This window comes from Balaenoptera borealis (assembly GCF_965194805.1).
Source record: "Balaenoptera borealis genome assembly, chromosome: 15".
Lineage (NCBI taxonomy): Eukaryota > Metazoa > Chordata > Mammalia > Artiodactyla > Balaenopteridae > Balaenoptera > Balaenoptera borealis.
Genome location: NC_138871.1, coordinates 59,722,648 through 59,744,908, shown reverse-complemented (window position 1 = coordinate 59,744,908; position 22,261 = coordinate 59,722,648). Strand labels below are relative to the sequence as shown.

General features: G+C 42.3%; 1 protein-coding gene across 4 annotated transcripts in view; it reads left to right on the top strand.

The window, feature by feature from the left end:
• The window catches only part of TMEM178A (transmembrane protein 178A), a 251,528-nt gene that overhangs the window by 129,875 nt on the left and 99,392 nt on the right, over positions 1–22,261 (top strand). For 2 of the 4 annotated variants that reach the window (XM_082358326.1, XM_082358329.1), the window contains exons 6-7: positions 10,113–10,389; positions 17,483–17,641. In XM_082358326.1, the coding sequence (XP_082214452.1) occupies positions 17,497–17,641 (145 nt within the window). In that variant the 5' untranslated portion in view covers positions 10,113–10,389; positions 17,483–17,496. Of the gene's footprint in view, positions 1–10,112; positions 10,390–17,471; positions 17,642–22,261 lie in introns of all 4 variants that reach the window. The other 2 variants (XM_082358327.1, XM_082358328.1) reach the window with 2 other exon arrangements.

Here is a 22,261-nt window from a genome sequence, read left to right as displayed (position 1 = left end):
GTTGGCATCTGCTAATCCCGAACTCCCGATCCATGCCTCCCCCACCTCTCTCCCCCTTGGCAACAACAAGTCTGTTTTCTGTATCTGTGAGTTTGCTTCTGTTTCATAGATAAGTTCATTTGTGTCATATTTTAGATTCCACATATAAGTGATATCATATGGTATTTGTGTTTCTCTTTCTGACTTATTTCACTTAGTATGATTATTTCTAGGTCCACCTTTAACCACTTTTTACATGTGACATTATGTTGCAATTTACCCATGTTAATACCAGTTGATCAAGTTCAGTGATTTTAACTGCTGCATTGTATTGCTTTGTATGAATAACTCCAAATTTATTTCACTCTACCCTATTGATAAACATGTTTTCCCTACTACAAAAAATGCTGCAATACATCTTCTTGTTGAAGTCTCCTCAGGTCCATGTATGAGGTTTTCTCTTCAGGGTCTGTCTATACCTAAGAGTGGAATTGCTGGGTTACGAGGTTCCTTAAAATTTACATTTAATTACTAAATTGTTAAACTGTGCACTTAAAATAGTTCATATAGCATTCCCCTAGTGGTTAGACTAATAGAGGAATAAGCTGTAGTAAACCAATAGCAACAAGACATAACAAAAAACTAGTTGAATCAGGCAAATTGTGTTTATTTCCTGTAACCTGGTCCATGATATTTATGGTTGTATTTCCTTTCTTGAAATCAGAGTATAATACAATCTGTATCCTCCTTGAGATAAAATACCTAGACCCTATATTATTAGAGTCTCTATAATAATACATCTCTATATTATTCTACCATAAGTAGCTGGAGGAGAGGATCTAAGTTATCCCTCTGAACACCAAACCTTCATTCCATAGCTTTATCTTCAGACTTAGTTAAAATATATACCCAGGTTGGGCAATTAGCTTTGTTTTTCACATAACCTAAAACACTTGTAGAAAAACAGCTCTTGAAAATGGAAGAATGTACAAAGCACCTGGATAATATCGGAACATCTGATTCAGGGTCAAGGAGACCTCTGACCGTCAGAATAGAAACTGAAAAAGGTCTTTATTTCATTGTGTAACCAGCCTGTGTGTACATGTTTGAACACATTCACATCGATGCTCCACAGAGCTCTCTATCTGCCCTCTCTGCTGGACCTCCAACACCTTCCCCTCAGAGACTACTCTAGTTATTTCAAGGGGCTCCCTGGGGTGTTTGTACAATACATCACTTGGGCTCAGAAACGAGTTTGCTCGTGTGCTTTGGCTCCGTTGTCAGGGGCCCTTTCCCTGTGTTGGATGACTGAGCCCTTAGTGAGAATGGGACCCCACTAAGCACATCCGTCATCTTCCCTTCTTAGAAAGCCCAAGCTGCTTTGCACGCGTGGCAGAGTTGGGATAGGGTGAGTAAAGGAAGAGAGACGTGTCTCCAGCTTTGTCTCTGGGACTCTAAAGCAGCCTGGGTACCTAGATTTTCTTAAGGTCTTCCTTCAGCTTCTACCATAATGCCTCTTTTCTTAGAGATTCAAAATTAGTCCTGTGCAGTGAGCTTGAAGTCGGGGGAAGGGGGACTATTACTCCATCCCCACCATTGCCATCCTGCTGTCTCTTCTCTTCCCTAGGCACCCCATATCAGCACTCTCCCAAGTCTGTTCAATCTAAATCCCAAAGCCCCCAGGTACTGCGCTTCCTGGCAGGGGGGAGATGTGACCTAACTCTAGTCCCTTAGAACATATCTAAATCCCGCAGCAGTTCAAGCAAGACATCCTGTTGCAATAGTGTCACTAAAGATGTGAAGAGCCCCTTTGGGGGCGTTCACTGTTTTCCTCACATGGCAGGTCGGCAACAAGCACATGTGGAAGCCAACTGGTTGTGAATGGAGAAGAGAGCTGTGAGTAGACAGAAGAAAAAAGCTTGATTGGGGCTTAATCAACTCCCCCCCCCCAACATTTCTTAAAACACAGAATCGTGTTTGAAGAATCTTTAGATGTTATCTAGTTCATCATCCCATCTATTTTATTTACCTACTTTGTATGACAAACGACCTCAAAAATTAGTGACTTAGAATGACAGTGGTGTGATATTTCTCACAGTTCGGTGGGGTGGTTGAGTAGTTCCTCTGTTGTTTTCACCTGGACTCACTTCAGTGTCTGTGTTAAACTGGGGGTGGGGGAGGGGATCCAAGATGGCTTCATTCACTGGTCTGCCCTTCAAATGGTCCTGGCTGTCGGCTGGGGTGCCTCGTTCTCCTCCCTCAGCCTCTCATCCTAGTTGGCTAGACTGGGTTCTTTACATGGCGTTCTCAGGGCAGTGTTTCAAGAGTGGGGAAGCTGCTAGGCCTCTTGAGGGCTGGGCTCTGGAGCTCATACAGTGGCACTGCTGCCAATATTCGATTGGTGAAAACAAATTACGGGGCCAGCGCAGATTCAAGGCACAGAAACAGACACCACACTTTGATGGGAGTTGTTGCCAAATATTGCGATCATATTTTTCAACCTACTACACCATTCAATCCCTGCTATAGCATCTGTGGTATTGTTCTAATTAAATAAGGCTAGTGAAAGGGTCCTTATTCTTTCTAGAGGCAACTTTTTCATGGAGAACACCCACAGCCTTCTCCCTTTAGATGAACATCCCCTTGGTTCAAAATAAGCATTAGGGTCACATCTTTCCTTATCCAGTACTGGGGAAGGGAAATCTTTAGTGAGATGAGCAAAAGAAAATTTACATTTAGGACACACAGATGGACTAACTTATTTTGTCAAAGTTCTGTTTGAGCTAGGTGTGCCTTTTGCAGGAGGCCACCTCATTCTGAAGAGCTAAATTGGGCCAGTGTGGGACTGAGGGGAAATAAAACTAATGAGCTGATTGGGTCTGTATCTGGCTTAGACTTAAGGGAGAAGGATAAAGGGGGCCCTTGAGGTTTCCAAGCTGTTCAGCTTAGCTCACTAGAGCAAGAGAGCAGATAAGTTAGTTGGGGAGAAAGCCGTAGTCAGGAAGAAAGCGTACCCAGGGCCATGTATCTCAGGAAATTAAGTATCGTCATAAGTAGCTAGATGACATGAAGATTCCAGGGAGGCAAAAGGGTGCTATCGCAGTTTTGGTCTAGTGCCTTGTTATTTGTAGTGTATTCACTGGACCACCAGGAGAATCTTGGGCCCACCCCAGAACATGAATCAGAATCTGCATTTTAACAAGATCAAGTGCCTCACATGCTTGTTGAAGTTTGAGGAGCACGGGTCTAGAGAGCCTTCTTGATGCCTTTAATTCACACCCCATGGGAGACCCACATAAATGTGGCCTTACTTCCAGTAAAGAACTGTGCTTGGTACCACCCAAGGCTTTCTGGGAGAAGATAGGGCTCAGCCTCACTGTCTGTGGTCACCCACAGTCTACAGCCCTTTTCTCTAAGCAGGGGTTCTTAGCCATTTTAAAAAATAGTTTTATTGAGATATAATCCACCTATACAATTCATCCATTTAAAGTGTACAATTCAGTGGTATTTATTCACAGATAGGTGCAACCACCACAGTCAGTTTTAGAACATTTTCATCACCTCAAGAAGAAATTTAGTAGCCTTTAGCGATTACTCCCTCATCCTTCTATCCATAGCCCCCTTCCATCTTGCCTTAAGGAACCACTAATCTACTTTCTATCTCTGTAGATTTACCTATTCTGGACTTTCATATGAATGAAATCATGGAGCATGTGGTTCTTAACAGTTTTTTGTATCGTGAAGACCCATCGAAACTCAAATGGAAGCAATGAACCCTCTGCCCAGAACATACAGACACAAGTGTATTCACCCAGAACTTGAAAAAGTTTCGTGCATCTTTTGAAGCCTTTAGGGAGCATCTTTAGGAAGCCAAGATTAAGAACTCATGCACTGTGGCCAGTCAGAATGGGTAGTTGTCGCAAGCAGGTCCTCATCTGGTTTGAGCACTGCAGGCAGAAGGGATGGGACCACACAGGGACAGGTCACACGGGGTTATTACTGCCCCAAGGTGGGAAGTGACTAAAGCAACAAGCAAAGGACAGGCACCAAGTGTTTACAGAGCTGAAGAAGCTGTGTTTATAACACATAGTTTGCCAAGGAGGGGGTGATGGTGAACAGATGTGTCATTTGCAATTAAGCCTAAAGATGTTAATTATGCAAATGGAGTCTCTGATTAGGGTTCTAAAAAAAGAACCCCATATATTATGGGGTGTTGGATGCGCACAATCAAGCCGTGCTTGCTGACTCTTCCTCCAGGTAATCACTGTTGGTGCCAGACTCCTCACCTGGGGGTCTTGTTTTCAATGTGCCACCTTGAGAGCCAGAGAGGGGTTCTGTGGAGGCACTTTCCAACTGCAGAACACTAAAGCTGGACATGGTCTTTGAGATCAGGGAGTATAGTCTGTCCTTGTCCAGAGGCAGAAACTGAGGCCCAGAGAAATTACGTGACTTGTCACTAGCAGAGTGAGGATAAGAGCTCGTATCTCTTACGTCACAGATTCACTTTGTCTTGCCTTATTACATCAAAGAGGACATAAATCAACTATCAATTTTCTCATCAGGGTCTACTTTAAATCTATGTAGAGTAAGGGCCAGGGGAATGATGTAAACAAAATATCTCCCTAACCCACTCAGGGTGTGCTTGTGCGTCTGTGTGTGGGGAAGGGGAAAGCAGGTAACGAGAATAACACAGGGCTTATACTCCAAGCTGTGTTAGTCATTAGAGCAGCCACTAGTCATCTGTGGCTATTTAAATTAAAATGAAATAAAATTTAAAATTTAGTTGCAGTAGTCACATTTCAAATGCTCAGTAGCTACTTGTGGCTGGTGGCTCCCATATTGGACAACACAGAACATTTCCATTACTGCAGGGCTTTCCAGAGTCTAGAGTCAGATTTTCTCAGTCTGAATCCCAGTTCTGCCACTTAGAGTAAAAGTTCGAGTGTATTATTTAATGCTTCCAAACCTCGATTTCCTCCTCTGTAAAATGGACATAAGCACCGTATCTGCCTCATTGGTTTGCTGTGAGAAGTATGAGTGTAAATGAGATAACGTGTGTCATGTGTTTCGCAAAAGGAGCTTACACTTATTAAGCACTAAATAAATGTCATTATCGTTGTCATTAAGCATCTCAGTATCCTGCTTAAGACTGTGCTGCTTCTTCTAATTGAAATGATGCAGTTTGTCCCCTGGCGGAGTAAGGAATGGCTTGCCGGGGGCACTAGGACACCAAGAAGCCTAGGTCTTGGATGAGTTATAGAAGAAGGAGGTCAGGAACAGAGAGAGGGAGATGAGGAGGGGCTGGGGCTGAGGGAAGATGATCAGGGTCCTGGGAACAAGGAGAAGACACAGTGGTGTGAGCTGTGAGAAGTGCCAGAGGGCAGTCAAGATCACCCCACTTCCTACGTTTGTCAAGGGCTGGCAGACAAGGGCCTTACTTAGCAGAGCCGTTGCTCTATCAGTCTGAGTGTGTGTTTAAAGGCTCCTCCTACCTCCTCACGTTCCTTGTGCTAACTTCTTGCCTGCTTTTCCACAAGAGGGAGGCAAGGGAAAGGAGAGAAGCAAATCCTACAAGTCCAGCTGGCTCTTTGCTGGCAGCGCTGGTCAAAGGTTTGCTGTGGAGGAAGCTGAAAATTCTGATTAAAATACGACTGCCTTTCACAGAAGCTCGCAGGTCTCAGCTGTGTTTTCCATGAACCCATTACCTCCGTAGAGAGGATCCCTCCCAAAGGCTGTGTGTGATTCAGGAAGTCATACTTCACGGCCTCTCAGGAGGGCTGGGACAATTTTCACACCTGGCTGGAGGCTGTGCCAGCCTCCTAGCAACGCCCCCCAAATGGGTTCAGCAGCAGAGGACACAGAAGGTGTGAGTGGAGTGCAGAGAGGTGGCCGTCATCCAGGTAATTTGGCCCCATGGCATGCCACTCCACAATATCGATTGCGCTGCCAGGGCTCATAAAGCATTGGGAGAAAGTATTAAAAAATAATTCTCTTTGCCCTTAAGGAATTTTCATGTAATCCAGGAGCTAGTGAGCCAAGGGACAAAGGGGCTTAGGGTGGCAGAGGGGAAGGAGCATTGCAATAGGATCTGCAGATGTATTTTATGCCCTGGTCTGCCATTAATTCGAAGTGTGACTTTGGGCCCAGCTATTGCAGTTTTCTGGGTCTCCTCTCTCTCATCATGGACACATTTAAGCTGATGGACTGGGTGATTTTAAAGTTCTCCATTTCTGGAACCCTGAGATTCTAATTTAGGTGTGGGGATATGAACATCTAGGCCATCTAGGAGGAAGATTCTTCTACGAGCAGTGTCAGATTTCTCAAAGTATGGGATGCCCAGTTCATTTGGATTTCAGGTAAACAATGAATAAATTTTTTTAGTGCACGTCCCATGCCATATTTGGGACACACCTATACTATGAGATTATCTGTTGTTTATCTGAAATCCAAATTTACTGGGCATTCTATATTCTATCTGGCGACTTCTGCCTTCCACCAAACATATCTGCCCCTCTCACTACCTGGGGAGGGTGTTTCTGTCTCTCTCCATCCTTTTATTGGGACCTTCTGATTACTCCGATTGGTCAGAATCTGCAAAATTCCTTGGCCGCATTTGACTGACAAGGATAACGGTGTTTAAGGCAAGACCTTTGACTTCCTGTGGCTTACACTGCCTAGACACAAGCGCTAAGGTGTCTCTTCCTCTCCCTCTCTCTTGAAAGAGCCCCCGAGCAGGGCTGCTCATGGGGAAGAGGTAGGTAGCTCTCCCTTTGTCCTGCTGCCCACCGCAGACCACATCCATCCCAATGACTCAGTGGACTTGCAGTCCTTTCTGAGGGCCCATTTATCATAGATATGCCAGAGTGTTCTGGCTCCAAGGTATAGATTTGGGAGGGGAGCAAAGGCCCCGTTTATCTTAAAGTTTAATCTTTTTTTCTCCAGTTTAGCTTTCACCAGTGAACTCTGCATTTGGGGGATTATTGGGTGCTTGCTGGCCTAGTAATAAACTGATACTTTCAGTCCCACTGGGCCAGTGCATTTCTGTGTTTTCCTGTCTGACCTAGAAGGGAGGAGCTTGGAGACTCAGGTCCCAAGCCACGTACGTGGTTGTTGTCTCCACGGATCAGACTTATTGGCCTATCTAGATCCAGCCCCAAATGAAAAAAAAGAAAAAAAAGTGAACAGCATGTGATGTCATCAGGCTAGAACAGGTGAGAATGGTCAGATACAGGTCATCCTGGGACACTTCTCATTTACTTAGAGAAATGATCTGGGAACTTTATGTTGTAAATGACTGCTTGCTATATGAAAGACAATGGGGAGGGCTCTAGTCCAGTTATCCAGCCCTGACAATTCTAGTTATAGACCTTTACAATGAGATGGTTTTCGGAAGATATCTCTTGATATCCAGTGGATGCCATCATCCTAGTCTTTGGGATTTTCCTAGTACGGGTTCTTTATTTCTTGCCTGGACCTTTGCCACACACAGCATTTTAAGTCCGTGCCTCCTATACTTGGCTTTCCTAAACCCAGGTCTGATCATGTCACCACGTTGCCTAAAAGCTTACCCTTTCCTGCAGAAGCAAGTCCGAACTCCTGAGCATGGTCCACAAAGACTTACCAGGCAGGTATGACACTCTTTGCATTTCAGTTTTTTTTCCTGCTATCACCCTCCCTGCCCCCAGGCTTCTAGGTTGTAGCCTAAATAAGGGTTTACTTGTCTCCTAAATATTCTCCAACACATCTCCAAACCTTTGCACAGTTTGGCCCTTCCACTTCTAATGCCCTTCCTCTTCTCTCTCTGGTGAACATTTTATTTTGAGAATTAACTCAAAGGTCAGCTCTCCAAAGTCTTCTTGAATTCCCCTCTCCCCGGCTGAGTGACAGTTCCCTTCCTCTGTGCTCTCAGATTCTACCCTATTGCGTTGCAACAAGCGGGCCAGGTATCTGTTTCTCCCTCTTGTCTAGGAGCTCCACGAGGGCAAACATCTTGTGTCTTTCATCTTTGTAGTCCCTCTTCAATGTCACATGCCTTTCCTATTTCCCCTATTACGGCGCCCAGCACAGCAGGGGCATCCAGTAAATGACTGTTGCATGCATGAGGACAATAGAATATGGCCCAGAGAGCTGATATTTGAGTTAATTGTGGGATGTGTTTGAATTGTCAGACGAAATAAATCTTTGGGGTGGAAATGACTGCATTGAAATGTTAGTATAGGAACATGGGGCAGCCCATAAAGACCCGATAGATACTATAATTTAAATGAGGGATATTAAATCTTTATCTCAAGGCACGAATCAGAATAGAGCCACAGCATGAGACCCTTGTAATAGGATAACATCAGCATTAGCATTAGCATTAGGTAATCCTTCCTTCTTTGGGGTAGAGAATGCCTGTTGTGGTATCAAACCACATCTCATCAACACGTGTGTTGTGACTTATGGAAACGGTTATTTTCTTTGCCATGTAAGATTCAGTGGATCAGCAAAAAATCTCTGTTGGCAAGTACTTTGTGAGAGGCTGTGAAACTGATCACAGGAGTAAAGGGTATTTTTTTGGCACTTTGCCTAAATGAAATCTGGAGGGATACCTCTTCTAATACTTCATTTCCTTCAGTACACATTGGGCATAAATTTAGCTCTCAAAGCCTAAAGGTTTTAATGGGAAAACCCGCAAAGCTAGAAGCACTCTAGAGAAAGACAACTGGACTTAAGAGTCAAGAGTCCGGTCCCAGCTCTGTTACTAACCCAGTGGGTGACCCTGGGGAAGTCACACAACCTCTGAGGGCCTCAGCTTCTCCATCTTTATATCAAGAGGGTCCTACTAGGGATCTCTGAAGATAGTTCTCTGCTTTATCATTTTGATCCTACGTGCTGCTCTGCAGGGACAGATTGTGAACTTAATGAAGCTTAAGCGTCAGGGATCTTTGCTTGCACAGCTCTTTTCAGAAGCCCTGGGAAGGGGCCCATCAATATCTTTTACATGGTCATATATTTTTGTAAAGTTCCAAAAGTAAAATATTTTAACTGAAATTGGTTACGACAGCTGTCCCTCTTTACTCCCTCTCTCCCTTCATTATAATTCCCCAGGTGTGGGGTGGCCTTGAAATGGCTGTGGGCATTTTTGGGATTCAGATAAAGGGAAATTGTGTTGAGGATATTAATGATACATTTCTATGTAGTCTAGAGTTACTTTTGTGTATAGTTACCTTGTTACTAGTCATTCTAATATAGGTATGGCTTCTAAGAATATTTCATGCCATCCAGCTCGCACAAGAGCAAGTCAAATACATTTCTAAATTGTGTCTATAACATTTTGAGCTACATAAGAATATAATCAAATTACTCTTCTACTACGTCTATCACCTTACTGATGAATATAGGAGTTCTGCCACTAGAAGCCTTGTTTCTTCAGGACTTTTTAATGCATTGTATCAATGCATGCTCCCTCACCAGTGTGGCATGAAGGTGCAAGGCACACGTGGTACCATGGAATGAACTTATCCTACAACTCTTGGCACTGGAAGCATGTGGGGATTGGGAGAGAGACAAGTGTGAAATGTACAGAGCCAGAAGCTAGTCTGTTGAAAATTCTTCCAATTGTCTGACACATAAAGTTATAAATGGAGGTTTCAGTTCTCAATGATGCCTAAACAAAATGGAAATGTTCTTCCATCAGGAATATACTTAATAATGCAGCATATACAATTATAAACACACTCTTTTCTCTATTTTTTTTTATTATATGTGCTTGAAATAGAATTTTCCAGAATGCCTGTGTTTGTAGGAGCAAAAACCTTTAAGCAGTACTATAAGCAGTAAGTCTGTGATTTTGTAGGTTTTATGCATCTCAAAATAAGTCTTAGCATATCTGACACATCTTGTCAAGATGAATTGTGCTGGTTTTAGATGAAGCAGCATGCAGTATTGACACAATGCATTAAAAAGTCCTCAAGAAACAAGGGTTCTAGTGACAGAACTCCTATATTCCTCAGTAAGGTGATAGATGGAGAATAAGAGTAGTTTGATTATACTATTACACAGCTTAATATATTGTAGACACAATTTAGAAATGTATTTGACTTGCTCTTGGGCATGCCTTAATTTCGGATTAATTTTGTATCTATTTTCAGAACGGTTGATACACTAAAACTCAAAGAGGAAAGGAAGGATGTATCCTATTGGAAACTGACGATCTAAACTAAAAGAAAGGAGAGTAGCAGAGACTTCAAAATGTTGAAAACTCTCTTATCACAACAGAAGCTAAAAACTCTGATGTCCAGAGTCATAAAGACAAGAAACAGGATCACAACAGCAAGGAAAATATAGATTAAACAATAACAGAAGAGAGAGAAAATTTATGTAATTTGGGACATTCCAGGACAAAGAACAGAAGAACAGACCGAGGAGGTAAGTAGTGGTCTGCATGAGGACATGGACTACAGAAAAGTTAATGAGTTGGTCATTGTGTCAGAGGGTATTTAAAATTAGCCACTGCTCAAGAAGCCTGAAATACCATGACTCTTTTAGCTCATAGGTGAAGGAAACTGGATAGAGCTTAGCCCAAATTTGACAAAACTCTAAAAATGTTACATGACACTGTAATGAGTTGGAAGTTGGAAAAAACTTTTCTAAATTATCAATCATGAAAAAACAAATTTCTACTAGACTGAATTATCTTTCTCATCTCCTTATAGAAAGATTGCAGAAAAAAGTGGCTTATCATATAAAGAGATGACTACAGATTTAGAAAAATATTATACATGTATTTTAGGCAGCTCATTAGGAAACATGTTTTGTCATTTTTTCCCCCTGGATTTTGTGATGTTTGTGGAATTTTTCAGTTTTAGAAATTAGTATTTTATTATGATGTCTTAACTTCATTGTAAACAAATGTTCAATCTGTGCTCAGTTTTTGTCTGTGATTTTGTATTTCTTTCGGTAAAAAGGGCCCCCAAGCTGTATAAGCTTTAGGCCCCACGAGAACTGGATCTATTGCTGCTCATCTGATAGCATCCTTTATAGAGCAGTGTTTCTCAAGCCTTAATGTGCATTTGAATCCCCTGGGGATCTTGTTAAGATGCAGCTCCTGAGATTCTGTATTTCTAACAAACTCCCAGGTGGTGCCCACACTGCTGGTCTAGGGACACACTTTGAGAATCAAAGATCTAGAACAATGGTTCCTGTCTGGCTGTGCATTGGAATCACTTGTGATGCTCTTAGAAAACACAGATGCCTGGGCCCTACCCTTGAAGATTCTTACTTAGGAGGTCTAGATTGGGGCCCTTTAGCTATATTTTTTTCTTGTTTAAAAATCCCTTAAGTAGGGAAAGAGACCCTTTGATACACTGTTGGTGGGAATTCAAACTGATGCAACCATTTTGGAGGTTGATTTAGCAATATCTTCCTGGAAACCCAAAAGAAGCCAGCTTGTAAGGCAGTCTGGGAAAGGGAATTTACAGATTCCTACCCCAGCTGGGAAAAAAAAAAGTGTGGGAGGATGGGGTTTGGCTGAGAGACAATAGATATATAATTGGTACAGGGTACATTCTCTGTGACCCAGAACTTCCACTTCTAGGAATTTATCCTAGTAATATTTATACGTATCAAGACATAGGTATAAGATTGTTTAATTCCACGTTATTTGTAGTTGGGGAAAACTAACAGTAACCTGCCCATCAATAAATTATTCAAATCATGAAACATCTTTACAATGAAATAAAAATAGGTAATCTTAGTTAAACAATTACTATGTGCCAGACATTGCTCTAAGTTATTTATAAATATTAACTAAATTTGTCTTCACAATTATCATGTTTCCATTTACAGATGATGTAATTTATATGTATTGACATGGAAAGCTGTCCAGGAATATAACAGGCAAAAAGCAACTAGCAGAACATTATATATAGTATATCATGCATTACCATTATAATACAATAGCAAAAAATAATATATTAAAATCTGAGACACAGTCCCAGTAGATAACTACTGATCTAGAATAGGAATGAAAGGACATTCAGTTATATCCAAACACGCTGTTTTCATGCAATTTGATTAACTGGTAACACTTTCAGAAGAAGAGAAAGTAAAAATGATTAGGTTGATTTGGTGGTTTAGAGTATTCTGTCAGTGGTCAGACGGATAGTCATTCTGAATGATCTCAACATTAGGGATGATGGGAAGAACTGACCCATACATGTTCCTATATCTCATTTCTTTTAGGACACACTCTTGGGAGAAATACTCCAGTGCAATTTGTCTGGGCTTCTCAGTTGGTCCAGCTCTTTGCCTTATGCTGTTTCACCTTAGGAAGCTCAGTCCACTCTTACTTTTAGTCCATGGCAAGGTTTAAAAAATTTTCCAACACTTTATTATGGGAATTTTCAAACATACAGAACAGATAAAATAAATCTACAGGGAACACATGTATCTATCATCGGATTGTACAGCTAACATTTCACTATACTTGCTTTATTGCAAATCTACTTATTTCTCTATGCATCCATTGATCCACTTCATTTTTGGGGACGCATTTCAAAGTAATTTGCTGACATCAATCAGTACATTTTCCCCTAAATGCGTCAGTATACATATCAACAACTATAGTTTAATATTCATTTATAGTTCATTTTCTTTCCCTGTGAGGTAAAATTTACACACAGGAAACGCACAGATCTTAGGTGAACCATTTGATGAGTTTTAACTAATGTGTGCATCTGCATAACTCAAACCTCTGTCCAGAGAGAACTTTACTGTACCTACGAGTTCCCTCATGCCTCCGCCCTGGGGTACTTCCCTGCCTCTGCACCACTCCCCCACCAGACAATCACTGCTCGGACTTTTTTTCCATCATAGATATCCATTCTAGAACTTCATGTAGATAGAATAATACAGTATGTCTTTTGTGTAACAATTCTTTCACTCAGCATAACGTTTTTGCGTTTTTGTGATTCATCCATGTTATTGCATGTCCCCATTGTTTGTTAAGCATGTCCTTATTTTCTGGCATAAGGTGATGTTTCAGGTTCAACTTGTACTTTCCCTGTTCTAGGCCTGGAATCAGCCATTTTCCCAAGGATCTCTGGTTTCCTTTAATAAAGGGTATACTCAGAGACCAAGATTTGGGCACTCAATGTTTTAATTGCTACTGGGGTGTCATTGCTTTTAGGCTCATTCACTCTGTGGACAGACATAGGAAATACACACACACACACACATATATATGAGATATATATGTGTGTTAATATATGTATATATACATACACACATATACATCTGTAACTATTTCTGTATTTATCTGTGTGTATGTATGTATTTACACACACAAACACAAACAATAATAAAAGCTAAGTTCATACTGATACTCTGGTTTCAATCCAAACCCTCATGGTCTTCTAGACTTCCTGTTTCAATATTTGTAAACACCTTCTCCGGCAATGAGAATTTTGGCTCCTGTTATCCTAGTATATTTCCTTATTGGCCCAATCTCCCAGCCACGCCCGCTGTCTCTTCCGCCCACCACCTCCACACCCCCCTCTTCACCCCTGTGTCTCACCCCTTCCTGCCCTGCATCCGTGCCTCCGCACGGCTTCCTCAACCCTCGCACCGTCCTGTGATGGTGAACTCGCTGTGCTGAGTTCTCCATGCTGGGAAGGGAAGTAGAGGGGGCAGGCAACACGTTTTGAAGGGAAGAAACCCAAGTGAACAAAACCATTTGCTCCATTTGCAGTAGTTCTATTTCTTAATTCCTGTTCCTAAATTTTTTTTTTTTTTTTTTTTTTTTGGCTGCGTTGGGTCTTCGTTGCTGCGCACGGGCTTTTCTCTAGTTGTGGCGAGCGGGGGCTACTCTTCGTTGCAGCGTGAGGGCTTCTCATTGCAGTGGCTTCTCTTGTTGTGGAGCACGAGCTCTATCATGTATCTATCAACGGTCAGACGGATAGTCTGCTCTAGGAACGTGGGCTTCAGTAGTTGAAACACGCGGGCTCAGTGGTTGCGGCTCGTGGGCCCTAGAGTGCGCGGGCTTCAGTAGTTGTGGCGCCCGGGCTTAGTTGCTCTGTGGCGTGTGGGATCTTCCCGGACCAGGGATTGGACCTGTGTCCCCTGCATTGGCAGGTGGATTCTTCAGCACTGCGTCACCAGGGAAGTCCTGTTCCTAAATTTTTACAAAGAAAAGCACCGAGTCTTTATAAAAAGAGAAAGGGAACGATCGAGTGGAGCAAGTTACAATTTTATTTAAAGTCCCAAGCAGAAGACTTTTTTTTTAAGGATTTAATTAATTAATTATTTATAACATCTTTATTGGTGTATAATTGCTTTACAATGTTGTGTTAGTTTCTGCTGTATAACAAAGTGAATCAGCTATATGTATACATATATCCCCATATCCCCTCCCTCTTGCATCTCCCACCCTCCCTATCCCACCCCTCTAGGTGGTCACAAAGCACAGAGCTGATCTCCCTGTGCTATGCGGCCCAAGCAGAAGACTTTTAACAGGCTATCAGAATGATAACCTGTGCTTGCTGTGGAATCAGCTCAAAGCCTTCCCGATGTTGCCCAGCATGGGCTAACACTGCTCTGTAACAAGTGAACACACTGATGGCTTTCAAAGGCGTTAATCAGTCATAAGGAGTATTAGCAGAAGCTTCCATTGCCGAAGTGTTGGCTGTCCTTGGGCGGGCACAGCAGGTGAGGGTCCCAGCCAGTCGCACCAGTCCTCCGGCCTTGACATTCACGAGGTCTCAGCTGTGACAAGCCTGCAGGCATCAAGGTCAGGCTTTCACCCACTGACTTGAGCTGCCTTGGGGTTTCTCATCAGAGCCTTTGCCTATCACCTTAGGGGGGAAACGCTGCCACAGTTACTTTCACACTTCCTAAGTCCAAGAAATAATCTGGCTTTTGGAAAACAATCTGATAACTCTTTCTGGAAGTTGTGGGAGGTAGCAACCCCTTGAGTGCACCAAGCAGCGTGTAGAGTTGGCTCTTTCATTTCGAGTAGCTTAGTTTGCTTATCAGATTGCATAAAGCTGGGTGCTCTCAGGGTCTGCTTCTGTCTCTGGCCACACACTCCCTACTGACCAGGGAACCCACTTAATCATCTCTGAAATATGCCACATTTGTAGGCTTAAGGCAGCCCTGACCTAAAATAAGGATGGCAGATTTGTTTCAAGACATGTACTAGCTCTGATTAATTGTTCGTATAGGCCTGAGAGAGCTGTATAGTAAAGGACTTTGTGGCCTCATCAGGGCTCAATAGGAAAGAGTACTGTAATTGATTAGTTATGTCTGCCGTGAGCATGGCAGGGAGGACTGGGGTAAATGGGCACCATATTTGTCATCCCTCTCCTAGGATTTAACCTCATGTTCCACCACAAGATAGGTAAGAAAGTTTTGCCTGAGGTAGACAGTAATTATCTTAACTTCAAAACTGCCTGATTGGTACTATCTCGTGTCTGTTGTCCTTATTTATTTTATTAATATTTTGGCCAAGTGTGTTCTCTGACGAATAACAAGAAAGAAAGAGAAAAATGAATATTCATTGAACATCTACTAATTATCAGTTCCTTCTTTTAGGAGCTTTATTAAATATCTCTCATGATATATTCAAAACAATCCTATAAAATCAGAATATTATTCCCCTTCTTAAAATAATAAAGAAATTAAGCCTCAGAGAAGAAAACATTTGCCTATAATCCATAATAGAAAATCTCAAATCCAAGGGTGATACTCGTTCTGATATACTTGGACAGTGGTTCTCACTCTTAGGAACATATTAGAATCTCCTGGAAAGATTTTAAAAATATTTGAAAATTTTGATAACCGCATCTTGTCCCAGATCAATTACATCAGAACCTCTGGGGTAGAGGAGACTCAGGCATAGGAATGAGTTAAAATTTTTCCAGTTGATTCTAATCTGCAGTCACTGGGCCAAGGAGTAGGGAGCAGGATAATTTATATTTATAGAATGCCCATTCTGAGCCTAGCTCCCTGCCCTGCCATATTCTATCTAATTTAATTAATTCTCATGTAATTTCTCAAAGAAAAAACTATTAGCCTCTTTTTACCTATGAGGAAAATGGAGGCTCATAAAACAAAGAAATTCCTAGAAGAAGATCTTGTAGTAGAACTGGGATTTGAATGCAAGTCTGTTTGCTTCCAAAGTACTTGCTCTTTCCATGGCACCATGCTTTTTTTTGGTTAAGTTTCTGAACCAAGGCTCCACCCTTAACCTTAGTTTTGAGCAAATCTGGATTCTGCCTTGTTTCCACATCTGACCCCAACCTGTCATTCCCTTCCTTGACTTGGTTCTAGCTTCAGCTGGAAGCACCATTCTGAGCATTTGGTTTCATGGTCGAGAAATGCAAGAGGCACTCCCTAAAGTTACCACCTTCTATCCTGTGGGCTTTGGGCAGCTCAGAGTAAGGCTGTTTCCAGAGCCAGGGATCCTGCACAGTGACCTCGACTCTGCAGGATCTCTGTGTCCACGCCAGATAAGCGTGGAGTCCCCTTTTTGGACACCAGGCAGTTCAAAGAGGTACAGAAGAGTTGTGGCCTGAGGTCCTAACCCTGTTAATTGAGGGCACCTGTGTGCCTGCTTGGCTGTTTTAATGTCACATTGACTTCAGTTCCTCAGGTCAAAATCATGAGTCTCCATGAGATAGCTGAGTAAACAGGAGAACCTCAGAACTGGCTTGGATCTCCAGCTTGATTTAGCTCCACACCTGCCTAAAGCCAAAGAGCCCTGTCGAGCACCATTGCCAGAAACAAATGAGACTGTTTAAATATTTCCTGGGGAAGGAATGGCACAATCTCTCCCATTAATTGATACATTGTTAGGCAGCTCAGAAACACTTTTAAAATTAAGCCTGTATATTGCTCTCTGTAATTTTCAAGTTCTTCAGCTGACTGATTTTCCTCAGTCTTATCAAAGACTGATTTCTATAAAATTGATCCATCATCCAAGTAGTTGGTGCAAATTAGGTTGGACTAAGCAAGGTCAGTTCCAGGCCAAATTATGAATAAGGCTCTCCAGCGGAGTTTACTTTCGTTGTCCTTAATCATGTGTTTTCCTTTAGGGACAGCCCCTTCTCACCCTCTCCAGTCTAACTTTTCTTCCCCCATCAGAATTCCCACTGTCAGAAAAAATTTGGAAACTTAGCCACCAGGGGTAAGTGAATGATAAAACATGATTGTATCCTCCTAAGAGCATTTATACTTTTTTTTTTTTTTTTTTTTTTTTTTTTTTAAGGACGAAGGCTTGAAAGATTTGGCATAAAGGAATAAAATGAATCTTAGTCATCAGGCAGGTTAAGGGAGGGTGGGGTAAGGGAACATAGCTTCCCAGCGCTTCTGATATTGAAACAGCACGTAAAACATTGATCAGCTTCAGCTAGTTTTGCCTCCTTAAATAGAGTGTTGATTAATCAAATTGAAACAGCACCAGCTTAAACTGGTTTTGCCTCTGTAACTAGGTTGACTAATCAAACCTTGAGTTACTTTACAGAGGCAGCACTGCGCATGTGCAAGACAGGAACCCACGTCTCCAGGATGACCCCAGAACCAAGGATCTTCAGTCCACAGAACTCAAAGAATAGAAGTGTTGCCACTGGAGCCCTTTACGAAGCAAGAAGTCCTTCAATAAGGAAATCTGGCCTCCTGCACCGTGAGTAGCTTATATGGACTAATTCAAGTCTAGCCAATCAGCTTCCAAGTTTGAAATTCCCCTAACTCCTTTAATTTTGCCCTGAAGCCTGGATGGAGAGACAGATTTGAGAACTTTGTCTCCAGTTTCCTTGCCGGTCGATCTCACAGTGAAGCTCTTCCTTTTCTCAAAAGCTAATGCCATAGTACTGGCTTCTGTGCGCCTGGGGCAGCCAGCCCTTGCTCGGTAACAATACTGCGTCACGTAGGACACCTGACTCGCCAGCGTGAGCCTGGTCCTACGTCTCCATGCTGGGCTGCTGCCTGGTCAGATGACGACCTCCGCTGTGTGAACACCGGTGGTCTCATGGGAAGATGGAATAGAAGAGCATAGGGGGGTCAGGGACCTGTGTTACTTGAGGTCTAAGTGAAATAGAAAGTGGCTGGTTGGCTCAAAGTAAAGCCCAGTAGGATTCGAATAGCCACCCTGGATTTGACTGATGATCTGTTTTCATTCCCTTCTCAAAGATGGCAACTCCCACAGTGCAGTCTCCACTCCACCCTTCCCGCTGCCAAAACAGGAGTCAGCGATCATTTGGAGAGGAGTTTTCCTCAGAAAAAACAGCCGTGTCTTTTGATGCAGGGCATACACATTCCTTGAAAGGCTTTCTGTCGAAACAGACAAGGTCCCAGCCTGCCTTCCTTTCAGAGAGATGAAAATATCACAGCCTGCGGTGGTTGAGGGCGCCGTGGAAACTAAACTCCTTAGCCTTGAGGTGTAGGGATGGGCGTGTGTGTTTTATTTATTATTTACTGAGAAGCCTGCCCAAACACTGCATTTTAGGAACTGGTAAGAAATACCGATGAAAATATGAGCACCCGGGGCATGAAAGAGCCTTTGAAACTAGGACAGACTTTCATTAGAGCCCTACCTGGAGTCTGTGGGCGAGGCAGTTTGTATGCACTACCCTCTCATCCTCACAAATCAGTTTTTAAACTTGGTTTAGGCTCCGGGAAGCAGTGAAATTGGGAATTTCAAATGAGCCTCTCATTTCAGATGTGTCCATAATAGAAACCACTGGGCAGTGGGGCATAATTAACAATCTCTCCTTCACTGAGACCGCAGAATGGCATTCATTTCACCAACTGGGCTTGACAGGAATTGGCTAGAATGTCTGAGTAGCTTTCCAGCTGCTGCTCGTGTAGCTCTGGCTTCCAGCAGTATTTGCATTCCAAATAAAACGAGGCCTGAAATAGATGTGCAATACATGTTCAAAGCTATTTTTAATCAATGATCACTTGGTTCGCTGTGAAAGATTATCAGCAGGTCACAATCCATTTCGGATTTTGCTGTGTCCTGCAGAACTGATCTAAACACACAGCGACTTCAGCTCCCTTGTGCTTCGTCAGCTCTGTGGATGAAGGGGAGGAGGGGCTTGAGTGGACGGGGGCAGCACAGACATGTTTACAGTTACAAGTACCAGAGCTGGAGGGCCATTTACTTGAACTGTTTAAGTTTGTCCTGGTCCCACAGAGAAACTTTGTGGGGCAATCATAAGCCAGGAGGATTCTGTCCTCTGAACCTCCATCCTGAAACTCACCATGTTACTGTCCAGGAAGCCAATCAATTTCAATTCAAGGGAGAACTCAGAAAGAAATGTTTCTCATTTCTAAGCCCCTTCTAGCTGTGGGGATGCTGTAAGCCCTGCATATTTCTTTATAGATAGTATCTTCCTGGAAGCTTGAGCTTTCTGTAGGGACTGCTGCCAATATTATCCACTAGTTATTGTTGTTGTTGTTTTAAATAATAGCACCTTACATTTATTTAGCACGATTACTGTTTGCAAGCAAGTCTATAATTTCATTTGCAAAAAGTATTTGCATAGTATGAATATTTAAATAGTTATAATTGCATATTAATTTTGTTTAACAGAATATGCTCATATTATTTTCCCCACCCCTGTTTCTCTCTTTTCTTTTTCTATAATGTGTTTTCCTTTTTGATCCAGCTGTTCTGACTTTTTTTTTACACATCCATTGGCAACTATATTTCAATTGATCCCCAGGACTATTAGTCTTAGTGCTTTATCTTACAACTTAAAAATAAATCCTCTGTCTTTTACCCATAATATTCATTTTGCCCTCATTTTCCATCCTCCCCAAATGCTAGTTTATAGTTTCCAAAAACATTTTGCTGTGATTTACTTAAGAGTTTAGATGTGGCTTTGTCTTTTTTCAAATCACAATAGTTGATACCAACTCATGCACATATAAACTCTGCACAAGGTTTCTAACCTCTCTGTGCCTCGGTTTCCTCATTAGTTAATTTGAGTTCATTAGCTATTGTGAGGGGTGAGTTATAACACGTAAAGTGCTCAGAGCGCGTCTGGCACGTGGTCAGCGTTCACTGAATGTTTGCTGTTACTATGTTGTTTGTCTTCCTCCACGGGAATGTGTGCTTTGTGAGGGCAAGCTCTGTGCTGAACGGCTTCCATCTGGCCCTCCAGGTCCATGCTCTGCCTTCTCCACCCTGTGCGTTGACCCAGCAGACAGGCGTTGCATGGACCACATCAACAGTCCTCGCCTGTGGCTCCAGGTTGGGTTTTGCTCCTTGTGGAGCGCTGGCAGGAGACTGGAGGGAGCGGGGAGAGTGAGTTTGGGGAGTTTGTTCCTCTAGATCCCTCCCTGGGGGAGTCACATCAGGATGGCTATGTCCTTGACTGAAAGTCACAGGTCCTGTCAGATGGCCTCTCCACAAGCTTTCTATCCAGGCTCCACTAACTACTTCCTCCCTTTGCCTGCTCAAGCCCAGTGCTGGCCACTGTGACCATCCTTTGTTATTCCCCTACACTCTGCCAACACCTTAAATTACCCCTGTTTAAAGTCCCCTCAAATTATCCAGTGTGAACATGGCTTTCTTTGTCTTCCATGACTTTGATATTTTTGAAGAGTCTGATCAGATATTTTGTAGAATGTTGCTCAATTTGGGTTTGCTTGGTGTTTTTTCACAGTGAGCTTGCAATTATGCGTTTTGGGAAGGATACTTTAGGGGTCATGTACCCTTCTTGGTGCATCGTATTGGTGGATACATGATTCAATATGTTTTATTACTAGTGATGTTAACCTTGATCACTTGGTTAAGGTGATGTCTGCTTTACTTTATTATACCGTTACTATTTTCCTATTGTAATTAATAAGTAATTTTTGGACAATATTTTGAGACTGTGCAAATATCCTGTTTCTCTTCAAGCTTTCACCCATTAGTTTGAGCATTCATCAGTAGATCTTGCCTGCAGCAGTTAACACGGTAGTGTTCTAATGCCGATTTTCTATTTCCCTCATTCCTTCCATATTTCTTTTTTTTTTAATTATTTTATTTATTTATTTATTTTTGGCTGCCTTGGGTCTTCGTTGCTGCGTGTGGGCTTTCTCTAATTGCAGCAAGTGAGGGCTACTCTTCGTTGCGGTGCGCGGGCTTCTCATTGTGGTGGCTTCTCTTGTTGCGGAGCACAGGCTCTAGGTGCACGAACTCAGTAGTTGTGACACGCGGGCTCTAGAGCGCAGGCTCAGTAGTTGTGGTGCATGGGCTTAGTTGTTCCGCGGCATGTGGGATCTTCCCAGACCAGGGCTCGAACCCTTGTCACCTGCATTGGCAGGCGGATTCTTAACCACTGCACCACCAGGGAAGTCCCCCATATTTCTTAATTGGAATTCATTCTTCCATAAGGAAGAGTTGTATCTTATTTATTTCTTTCAGTATGGACTTGTGGATATTTATTTTATTATTAGGATTATATACAACCCCATGCTATCATTATTTATTTTGTTATGAAGTTGATCCAGCTTTGGCTACTGGGAGCTCTTTTAGATTGGATCCTATGTCCTTTTGACATACACACATTTTATTTTTGAGCACTGCCTTATTTCTGGCACCAAAAGATGCTTCTGCTCTTTGTATTTTCTTTTTCTTTTTTTAAGTGAGTAGACTTTATTTTTTAGAGCAGTTTTAGGTTTACAAAGAAAGTGAGCAAAAAGTACAGAGAGTTCCCATATACCCCCCTCGGTTTCCCCTACTATTACTATCTTGCATTGATATGGTGTATTTATTACAATTGATGAACCAATATTGATATATTATTATTAACTAAAGTCCGTAGTTTAAATTAGGGTTCACTCTTTGTGTTGTCTAGTTCTATGGGTTTTGACAAATGCAAAATGTCATGTGTCCACAATGACAGTAGCATATAGAAGAGTCTCACTAGCCTAAAAATCCCCTGTGTTCCATCTGTTCTTCCCTCCTTCCCCCCAACCCAAACTGCTGGAAACCACTGATCTTCTCACTGTCTCTGTAGATTTGCCTTTTCCAGAATGTCATATAGTTGGAATCATACAGTATGATGTCTTCTTTCACTTAGCAGTAGGCATGTAAGGTCCTTCTATGTCTTTTCATGGCTTCATAGCTCATTTCTTATTATTACTGTATAATATTTCATTGTATGGATGTACCACCATTTATCCACTCACTGACTGAGGACATCTTGGGTGCTTCCAAGTTTTGGCAATTATGAGTAAAGCTTCTATAAACATTTATGTGCAGGTTTTTGTAGGACATACGTTTTCAACTCATTGGCGTAAATACCTA